The sequence below is a fragment of the Trachurus trachurus genome (genome assembly GCF_905171665.1).
Source record: "Trachurus trachurus genome assembly, chromosome: 3".
Taxonomy (NCBI): domain Eukaryota; kingdom Metazoa; phylum Chordata; class Actinopteri; order Carangiformes; family Carangidae; genus Trachurus; species Trachurus trachurus.
This window is the reverse complement of record NC_139893.1, coordinates 30,888,349-30,899,792: the sequence shown is the minus strand read 5'-3', so window position 1 is coordinate 30,899,792 and position 11,444 is coordinate 30,888,349. Positions and strand designations below refer to the sequence as shown.

General features: G+C 43.6%; 1 protein-coding gene across 1 annotated transcript in view; it reads right to left on the bottom strand.

The window, feature by feature from the left end:
* Positions 1–313: 313 nt before the first annotated feature.
* The window catches only part of mpped2a (metallophosphoesterase domain containing 2a), a 71,838-nt gene continuing 60,707 nt past the window's right edge, over positions 314–11,444 (bottom strand). Inside the window, exons 5-7 of the mRNA XM_083993971.1 lie at positions 4,200–4,315; positions 2,734–2,847; positions 314–2,217 (exon numbers count right to left, since the gene is read on the bottom strand). Coding sequence (XP_083850097.1) covers positions 2,099–2,217; positions 2,734–2,847; positions 4,200–4,315 — 349 coding nt within the window. The 3' untranslated portion in view covers positions 314–2,098. The remainder of the gene's footprint in view (positions 2,218–2,733; positions 2,848–4,199; positions 4,316–11,444) is intronic.

Here is an 11,444-nt window from a genome sequence, read left to right as displayed (position 1 = left end):
GCCACCGTACATCTTGAAAACATCTTGTTCTGTCAGTGAATAAAACGGAGCTGGCGTGACCTTGATGTGAAGCACTGAGAACTCAAAGCTCGACTCGAACACCATCATTGTGGCTCAAAGTTGGATTGAAACATTCAGGACTTAACCTGGACTTGAAGACTGGTCGTGTTTTGCGATTAAAAACCAAGACTGAGCTTGATAAGTAAAAATCTTGCAATTTTATTTGCATATAAAGGCAGCTAAATATATCACAATGAACTGAAAGAGAGAACTAACATTTCCATGAAGAGGGATACAATCAGAGCAAGAGCGAGAGAGGAACAGAGCACGAAAAGAGCATTTACAGCGGCAAAGTTGAGACAACTATTGGCAACATTTTTTTTTGTGCTAGCAAGATTGCATTTACACACAGTGCAAAATTAGAAAAAAAGCAATAAAACACAAATACTATCAGATTTACACTTTAAAGGACAACTTAACAATGTTTAGGCAGGTGTGTTGTTGGGAACAACCAGCACCTGGTGGATTGTGACTCTGACAATTTTCCTCTCTCATCCAAAATGAATGTCTACCCTACTGGGAGAGTCCATACAAAAAACATTTAAGAAAACTCTGAAGAGCGTCTGATGGGAGCATTAAAGAAACATGTAAATCATACAGGTGCATCCAGAAAAAAAAAATGCACCAGATTTTTCTTTTTTTTTGTCAAACACAACTTTTAGTACAGATGTTTTACAACATGAATATATAATATATATATATTTTATACATACATTTTCCAAATTAGATCAGAAATTCATAATGGGATGTTACAAAGTAAAAATTTTTTGGGCTGTAATTCGATAGCTTTCCGTCCCTGCGTTAGTCAGGTGTTGTTTTGCTGGGATGATGGATAATAAATAAAGACTTTTCTCTGAGCTCGCAGAGAGTGGGGCTCTAGCTGAGAACATTAAAGCTAGTTTAAGGCAGCGTCCCTGTCAGCCAATAAGAAAAGAGGAACTGACGAGAAAACAGAAACGGAAACAAAAAAAAGAAGAAAACCTAATGGCAAAATATCAGATGACACAACATAAAACAATGGCATCCATTGTCCGGCCAATGCAAACCAAACATAAAGAAATTGTACAAATTCACAAAGCATCATTTATCTTACAGATCTGACCAATATTTATCAAGAGCAAGATTGTTTAACCACAAAATCCCTCTGAAAAGGAGAATACCGGTGCCATTGCTCTGCATTGCATGCTGTAGCTGTCCAGATTCTGATCATTATTCTTCTGTTACAATACAAACTTTAACAAATGAACCGCTGTCAGCTAACAAAAAAACACCAAAGACACACAGATGTGATGGTAATGAGGTACAGAAGGTCAGAGAGGACAAGTGTGGAAATATTCCTCTTGCTTTGTTTTCCTGTGATCTTCAAATAGTTGCTTCATTATTTAAAAAAAAAAAAAAATTTGAATCACAAAATAGTATTTTCCTTTGGTCAAAAATGACTGTTTTGTGATCTCAAGTAAATGATGAATTAAATTATTTTCATGATTAAAAAAAAGAAAGATTTGCCTTAAATTGTTCCCATTGTTCTTATTCTTGAGGGATTATCTCCTGGATGAGGTTGTCATGGCTTCCTGTGGATGTCAGGTGATTGACAGGAAGTAAGAGTGTGACATGAAGGAGTGCCGACGACGAGTTCAGGACGAGACACAAAGTTTCTTCAGGGCTTCTGTCTTGGCTTTGTGGAAGTTTTTCCTCGCTGTTCGCTGCTGCTCTTCTGGAGGAAAACAAGCCCTGGTATCTGCAGCTGCACCGGCAGCATGCAGAGAAACTGAAATCTGACAGAGACACCAGCATTGTTGGCACTACTTAAAAAAAAACAAAAAAAAAACAACAACACCGATATTCTCCTTTAACCCTCCCAGACAAACTCCCCACTACGCCCGTCTCCACATCTTCTCAATCTCAACAACAGCTTAGAGAAGACCAAAAGTTTGCAAAGAAACACTTAGAATTTTTTTTTTTAACTTGACATATTTATAGAAAAAAAGTAGTTTATCCTCCCTGCGACCCTCCCCACCCCCCCCTGTGTCCTCTGGTCTCAGGAGCTGGAGGGGTTGGGCAGGTCAAACACGATGGGGGGGTTGGTGGGCTGGAAGCTGACAGTGCAGGTCGACGCGTTGATGAACGTCGTGAAGCCGTCTGTCATGATCCCGTAGCCTGAGGACGGAGGAGACAGGTGTGAGCGCAACACATGGAACAGAAGCTACCTGTGTGCAGCCGCGGAGGAGGAGGAGGAGTTGTGCTCAGTGTATCGTTGTGTGTTCACTTCAGAGATTCCTACCATACATTCCATGAATGAACAGCGTTCATGTCATAACATCCATTTTCTCCTCTCAGCACTAACTGCTCTGAGCGGTGTGGGTTAAATAAAGTTCAGATTTCATTTAGAGCTGAAATGCGTGTGTGTTTGGTTTTGGCTTCTAAATACAATGTTGTGTTACCTTATTAAGGCTTTAATGGACAGGGGATTGTTGGAATGTAAAGACTTAATTAATTTATAAAGTTAATTCAAATCCAGTTTCAAGGTTATGAAGCCCGTTAATGGTTAAGTGTGGATGCACATTCATTTGAAATAAATAAAGTGATTTGAAGAAAAATAGAATCAGATTTATTGAAAACAAGAATAAATCATCTGTGGGAACTAAAAGTCGACCCTGGCCTTAGTCTCCGTACCTTCATGTATTCCTCCGAAGGCGTGAAGTTTGGGCCGGACCCTCTTCTGGACCGTGTTGAGCAGCTCCACGCAGCCGACCCGCTGCAGCTCTTTAGGAACCCAGTCTCGGAAACCTATGTAAAACAGAAACAGATGTTCCAGTTCATCGGTTTTATACAGTGAGCAACAGATGTGCGAGAAAATCAGTGCTACTGAAGTGTAAAGAACAAAATCTAAACGTGTGTTGTTTCCTTAAACATGTCATGTAGTTGAGATAACGTATGATAAAGTCTACAACAAGTTGTTCTCATTATATTTTGACATGCATACTGACCATATCCCTTAATTGTTTATAATTAAGTGACAAATCAAATCTGCTTATTCAGTCTGGTTGTTTTAAAATCCTGGCTCTGATTCCTGTCATATGGTGAGAGTAAGAAAATAAACTGTTTACAAATACGATGTATGTACTTAAGCAGATTCAGCCGCCGGCTCCCTATTTATTGATTTAAATTTCATTAGTTTGTCATAAATACTGAAGTAATTTGTGACTCTTCCTGATTAAAAATGAATAATTAAGACAAAAATTATCCCATATTATCTTAACACACACTTCAGACTTTACATCAAACTACCTCCGTGAACTGATTATACTTTCGCATATAATGACTTTTCATACAACAGCCTTTGGTAAAGCCTGTGTAAACTAAACAATGCGACTGTATCACAAAGGCGCACACACACACACACACACACACACACACACACTCATTCAATTCAGAAACCGCTCTTACTCGATACTCGACCCTGAAATAACCAAAAAAACCTCACGACAGTAAACCAAACACACTGTGGCAGATGAAACACGTTCTTATGTTTCCTCCACAGTGGTGCAGCACCGATTTCTTTCCATTTTGTGTCTTCCAGTTTTACTGCCCCCCTCCCCTCCCCTCCTCCTCCTCCCCCGAGCGCCGTTCTCTCCCCTTCCCATGGTCTCTCTCCAGTCGTTTGCAGCGTCTGTCACTCTGCTGCAAAATCGAGTTTCCATGCAATCAAACGGCCACAGCGGCTGCCGCAGCAGCAACAGCAGCAGCAACCCTCCGTAGGCGAGAGGGAAGGAAATCACTCAATAAAGCCAGATGGAGAGCGGAAAGGAAGAAAAAAAACAAAATGAGGGGGGGGTGAAACAAGTGGAGCCCAAACAGCTAGAAGTAAACCTGAGTCAGTCTGTACGGGGGAAAAAAAATGAAACCAAATAATATGAATCTTGTTTTTCATAAAGAACACAATCACAAATATTGACTCTGGGACCGTGTTCACTGCAGATGCAGAAAGAAAAGAGGGTCAACTGTAACACACACTCACACACACGTACACACATAGCCTGCTGTGACGCCTCCAGTGACTCCGTACAGATTTTGAATAATGAGGCACAACCTCATTAGATATGGTGATGAGGGGACTGTGATTGGTTAATTGGACTCACCCAGTGGAGGTCCGTGGGTCATCAGGATGTCGATGCCTTCGGGGACGAGGTTCCATTTATCCAGCAGAGACTGACCCCGAGGCAGGTTGAACCCCCAGCCGTTAAACCACGGAGTCCTGCCGAGAGAGAGGGAGAGAGGGAACACATTAGCATCGCTCTGGAGAACAACTCCGCCGTGATTATGGCTTCAGACCTAGATTGGTATAGGGAGTAATGTACATTACTTTTCTTCAGCCGGATGCCGCATATTTATACATTTAAATGTCATTACACATTTACAGTTCCATCCATAATGTGTATTTTAAGCCGCATAAGCACCGACAAAGACAGAGTGTCCGCGCGGCAGACAGTGATGCATGTTTAGCAACTAAAAGGGTTTTATAAGCGTCGTAAAATATCAGATTAAAAGGCTGTGCAAACACAAAGCGCCGGAGCCGTCGTAAAGCAGCTTCGACGCAACAATGCAAACTTAACACTTGCTGCTGTTCGCTGTAAAAGGCTCCAATAATTTAATTTTGTTTTCTGATGTCTGCAAAAGATTTTAAAAGCAGCATTAACTGATTTTTCTTGGCCACTTTGGAAGCACAACCAGATGTTAAGTTGCTTTAGTCGCCTGTTTACACAACCTGCAGACACGTAGCGATGTTAGCTTTCATTTATCAGAGCTTTTTTTTTAGCTTAAATCAGTGAGAGTGCGGGCTGTTACATATTACAAATATTCAGATATTGATAGTGGCACCGTTGAGGCTGTGAAGGCCCTGATGTAGTGGGAAAATCTTAATACCAAAATAAAATAAATTCTCAGGGAAAAAAACAATCACAATGTGCAAATTAATTGTGCAGCAGACAGAGCTGCGTGAAACAAAAACAAGCGGTAATCACAAATATTTTATTCTTTTGCAGTGAAAACTGAGAAAAACAGAGAAACTTCATTGAAATGCATAAAAAGCTTTTTGTCTCAGACATGAATCCTGGAATAAAGACGATGCCTCAGTAGAAATTATCAATATGGCCCTTCCTGAGGACATGCAAGTGAGTACACAGTACAGCTATACATGTGTAAGTAACCAGTATGTATTGAAAATGCATGAGATGGTTTTACACCTGCAGCTGTTCAGACTGTTAAACAGGGAGCGCTTGGTTTGAAGCACCAGAGCAGGCGTCTGCAATTCCAAAAGAGTCATGATCAAGTTGAAGTAATTTTAGGAACCCAATACGACTGACTGAGCGGTTTCTACTAGTCAAGGAAAAAAAAAAGTGAATTTCTAAAGAGCCGGGCGCCACATCACACGTCAACCCCCATCCCCTCTGCTACCCAGTTACAGAGTGATTGACAGCAGCCGGGCCACCTCCAGCAGCCTGGATGGGAGTGTGCAGCTCCAGGGTGACAGGCAGCATCTCAGCCCCCCCCCCCCCCCCCCCCCCCCAGCAGACACAAAGAAAGCCTCGATCTGGCTGAGTGGGAATGAGGGATGGATGGATGGATGGATGGATGGATGGATGGATAGAAGGGTAGATGCAGGGGTGGGGGGGGGGGGTGTGAAACCAGATGAAGAAATAAAATGAACTGTGCAGAGGTTAGCTGTAGGAGCGTGGGCGGGGAGGGAGAGGGGAGAAAAAGAAATCGAGCAGAGGCTGGTTGATAAATTGAGCCTTCATTTATCACAATAGTGGTAATGGCAGAAGAAGGCTGACAACAGAGGAAAGGAAGATAGATTATCATCACATAATACCTCAGTATATAAGCTGACCCACTGCTACACCCCCAGAAAAAAACCTTTTCATTTTACGTGGAGGCTGGCAGCGCAGTGCAGCGGAGCCGCTGATGAACAGACGGTTCTGGGCTCCGTTATTCCCCGGTTACTTTGGGACCGACCGCTGAGCTCCGAGCCGCTTCCAGTCACTTAGCGATGGCGCTGCGTATGGTATTTGACCGAGGGGAAATCAGGGCTCCGCAAACATCAATAGGCTTTGTTACAATGAAGGATGGACGCCCCAGCACTAATCAATACTTACTGTTCCTGAGGAGGGCCAAGTGGGGCTAACCAGACTCAGGATGTGTAAAACATGAGATCACAATCCCTCCTGGTTCATTTTAAAAACACAACCAGGCTCCGACAGTCTGAAAGTGAACGCACGACACAAAAAAAATCTCATTAATTCAGCGTGGCAAGAGAGAGAAAAAAAAAAAGAGCATTATAACGCAGTCTAAGCACCGGCTCAGCCCGTTTGGGTCTGGTGGTTGAGGAGTATCGAGTGTTTGTGCCCTCGGATAAAAAAGGCGGCGGTGGCGGGCGCAGACCTGGAGCCCGCTCTTTGATTTGCTCGCTCAGTCGTCGCCTTGTTCTCTCGCTCGGTGGAGAGCTGAGAAATGAGGTTAAAAATGAAATGTGAGGAGCGCGCAGGGGAGTGAAGGCCACAGACTGAACTGATTAATTAGAACTAATCACACAAATCGGAGCTAATGGAAGTCTAATGGATTACCGGGGAAAAAGACTCGCCACTTTCTCAGATGGAAATAGCGCCGGCAGTGGAGAAACTTAGAAAAAGCGGTGAATCAGAGCTGAGCTGCACAGAACAGAACAGAGAACGGGCAGGGTATTTGTCTGGCTCCGGTTTTGACTAATAGCGACATGGCCAAACTTTGAAAAATGGCCGAGCGCATTTATTCACCCCCCCCCCCCCCTCGCTCTCCACCCCCACAATAGTTCAGGAAAAATAAATCGTGGTTTCTCGCAGCGAAAATAAATAAACAGCTGCAACGCTGATTTTGCTGCGTGTTTCACATGTTTTCTCGCACATAAACACATTCGTCTGGGAGATGAAACATAACCCCTGACATGAGCCGTGGATCCTGAGCCAAGCAAAAGGTCCTGACTGAATGCAGAGCGAGGCGCTGCGGCTCCACGCCACAATGGCCCCATTGTCGGCCGTCTGCCTATGAAATATACCTTCCATGCAAGTGCATTTGTTAACCTCCGCCAAGATTAATGACATCCCGGTCACATAAAGGAGAGATTGTTTCCTGTGTGGCTGTGACACAGGTTTTATTATATTGTATTGCAGTGTGTGTGTGTGTCTGTGTGTGTGTGTGTGTGTGTCGGGTCCACCAGCTTCTGAGTAGGATGTGTGTGTTGAACAGAATGTACGCTGCCAGTGTCTCAGTCTGTTCTCAGGGTGCATATAGTACATGTGGACCTGTGTGTGTGTGTGTGTGTTGAGATCAGACTACATTCAGAGCCCAGTCTTGCCTTGACACTCGCCATCTGGAGCATGTCGCCGTGGCAACAAAGGACTAGCGTCTGGAGGCAGACACACTGGGAAGTAAAAAAAAAAAAAAAAACACACCATCACAGAAATAGAAAAGAAATAGGAGCAAAGAGGTGATGGAAGAGAAGAAAAGAGAGCGAGAGGAGGAAGAAGAGAAGATGAGGCACGAAACTTCTCCTTCCAGATGTGGAGCGTTAGTCACACAGCTGTGTGTGTTGCTGCCTCCAGGAGAGGAAGTGTTTAAGTTCATGTAACCTCCTCTCGGCCGACAAGAAGAGTAGACCCACAGAAGGAAAAGACGCAGCTACACGTGACACCGTCTTTCACTCCAAACAACTACAGAGGAGGAGGAAAAAGACAGTAACCATGGTAACGAGGGGGCATTTACAACCCCCCTCCACAACCTCCAGGAATCAAACAGTGGAAACAGGTTAAAAATGTGCAACCCGGGGCTGGCAGCGGAGGTGAAGCAGACAGAAGCCATTTAGCCCGCGTGTGCAGAACGTCAATATCCAATTAGGCCGGTGGACATCATTAGGACGGCGGCGCCGCGTCTCTCTGGACGTGACACCGCTCTTAACCCCTCTGCTCCCCCGAGCTGCTCTCTCCGGGTCCCCAGACAGGCTATGATATCCCCCCTAATACCCCACACACACACACCCTACAATCATCTCATTACGCCTTTTAATCTGGCCCCTCCCCTCATTTACTGGATCGTTGTGACCATTTTTTACAGCTCACTGGATCAGCTGTTTCAAGGCGAAGCTTCTCCGACATTTCTGTGTCAGTGACCCCCTGAAATTATTTTGGTGAGTTCTCTGGTACATTGATTTAATCAAACTGCTGTGTTCACAGTTTAACCAGATTCTGGTGTGGAAATTATTGACGACTCTTCTGACAATCACCTGAGCATCGAAAGTCATTTTTGAGGCTGCACGACCAATCGCAGCGTAATCGTGATTGCAGAATGGTCAAGGGCAATATCCAAATCACAGGAGGTAATCTACAAGTTAATCAATAATCAATAATCAATATAGTAGTATGCCTTTCATAAGGCTTTTTCCCCGTCATACTCTGTGGTCATCATCATATTATTAACTCTTTTTGTTTACAAACCAACTGTAATAAAAGTAATGTTACACACAGAACAGTAAAGAAAGTGTGATTTGTGCCAACATTTACCATATTTGGATATACAGCATGTATAAGAAAAATACTGTATGTAATAATAATTGTTGCTCTGTGGTCAAATTTCAGCAGATTTGTTTCAACAAGTGTCTTTAAAATAAACCAGCAGCATGTGGGCAGATCTGACGGTCTCGTCTTACACCTGGCACTTACATAACCCCCGTTCGCCTATTGAATATGTATGTGCGGCATCTTTGGCGTTAATAGACTGTTTGACTCAGTGTCATCTACTTCTGGACATTTTGTTCCGCAGATATTTTCCATAAATTAAATAACACCGTAACGATCCTGATCATGGAGGCTCGTGTGTTCATTTTCCATTTTATTTCTCCTTTGTTGAACATGACGTTTATTCAGATGTTGGTGCCTCACAAAATATTTTTTTCTCAGGCCCACCTTTCTTTACCACACATGCACACACACAGTCATTTACCCACTGTTTACCAAACACAGTGCAGACTCTCAGCCCCTCTCTTTGTGTCTCGTTGAACTTACAAGTGAGACACAGCGGTGCAGAGCTCACAACAAACACTCAGACCGGAAAGACGAGTCTGTCTGTTTGTATCACTACACCTTTAAAGACCCGGACTGCTTTCATTTCTTCAGCCTGTATAATCTCCTGCTCAGACACTGCAACAAGTCCTAAAGTCTGATCATGTCCCTACAAGTTCTTTCAAAGTAGACTGATGGGATAAGATGACACTGATTAAAGATAGTTTATTAAACATAGTCTGAAAAAAATAAATTTGGTCAGAGAACTTCAGACACATTTTCCAGAGGTGTTGATACACAAAGCAAATGAAAGACTGCAGTTGTTTATTTTCCGATAAAAAAGAAAAAAGAAAAATGGAGATCAAAGATTGACTTTTTACATGTGCAAAAGCTTTGAGCAAGAATAATAAAAAGCTGCGCTGCTTATGTTGCCATTGAGGATATTTAACAAAATAAAAGCTAACCCACAGAGGTACGGCCTGATATCTGCTGGCGGCTGTTGGCTAGCAGTAGCTCTTCGCTTGGGAGATGGAGGGAATAAAGCAGCATCCATCTACACACACCGCTTGCATCTGTAGCAAGAGATAATGTGTCATTACCAAGCACAAACTGAGCTCAGATCAGTGCGAGTTGAGAATGTGACGATTCATGTCACAGTTTATAAGACAATCCCAACTATAGGCTATATATGGCTATAACCTTTATGTTCATGTTTAAAACGGGAACTATGCAAGTCCGGTGGCTTTTCCTCTGTTTTGCTAACCCTCCTCCTGGCCATGTGCGTTTGTTTACAACAAAGCTGGCGAGAAAGCAATCATTAGGGCGGTACATAACGTTATATATCATATACGATGTTACTACGTGTATCTGTGTAGTTAAATCTGTCATAAACAAGAGATCAGGGGTTACGGGGCGCGTTTGTATCACGGTGCTGATCTCGCAAGGTTGGTTTTCAGCCAAGAGCCACGTTAAAGGCAGAGAGCCTCCATTCTACCTCATAAAAAGTTACATGCCATTTATTAAACCATCACAATTACTCCAAACATGTTTAATTAAAGTAAAAATGTAGCATAGTTAAGCTTAAAATCCTGTGTAGTTCCTCTTTAAAGGCCCCATGCTGTGCACTTTTCTCTGGGTTTATTTACCTGCTGATATCCCTAACAAAATGTATCATTGGTTTTGAGTACCTGTGATCTGCTTAATAATGTTTATACTGCCCCTTTCTGTTGCCTCTTTCTGGAGCTCTAGCAGGCACAGGTCATTTGGCCAATCAGAAGAGAGAATGAGAACCTCTCCTCTGATTGGCTCACTGTTTTAGAGTGGCATGTGGTCGGGCCAATCACAGGCAAGTAACTGAAACCTAAGCTGCATTCATAAAAATTGAAAGAAAACAACTGGTCACGGTGGGCGGAGTTACCTTGTGTGTGACATCACAGAAAGGAGGAAGTGCTATCCGCTCGTCTTAAAGAGAATGTTCCTACAAATGGGCGGAGTGTGTTTCTCCGTTTATGACCAGTTTGATGCATGGGGCAGTATATACGTGGCCCAGAGACCTCCCCAAGCACCAAAAAATAACCAAAATCACATTTTTCATGCCATGGGGCCTTTAAGGCTAAATTAACGCCTCTCTCTGGCTTAAAGTGACCATTCAACCAGGACCAAGTGAGAACTGTATAAAGTCCTCGTCTTCATGTGCACACATCTGATCTGCAGAAGACGACACTCAGCTGCACACAGACGCACAAACTTACATGTCCCTGCAGGGTGTGACAGAGGACTGTTGTGTGTGTGTGTGTGTGTATTTTGGTCGTGTTGAGAGCTGAGATAAGATCGAAACATGTCTCAGGTAAAGGATGATTCTACCTCTAAAAGCCAGAGAACAGCTGCACCCTGGGATATCAGCCCGGTGCTGAAATACACAACGGAACGAACAAGCTGCACCGGGCGAGAGATAAAAAGAGAGAGAGAGGGAGAGGGGAGAGTAGAGAGTGTGTGTGCAGGGCCGGCGATCCATCGTGTCTGACCTCTGAGTCAGAGCGGCCCTGGGGTCAGCAGGGGGGAGGGGTCTAATTGATCAACCTGTCAGAACCAATGAGGAAGGCCATGTTAATGGGACTTTTATAAGCCCCGCGGGATGTATCACCTGACACTCAAAGCTGTATGAGTATGTGCAAAGCAAAGTACATGCCCTGTGTGTGTGCATGTGTGTGCGTGTGTTCATGTGTGTGTAATCCCAGAGCCCAGGTAGCCTTATTAAAAGGAGCCAAGTGGAGACTCTGGCTGGGTTTTGACAAA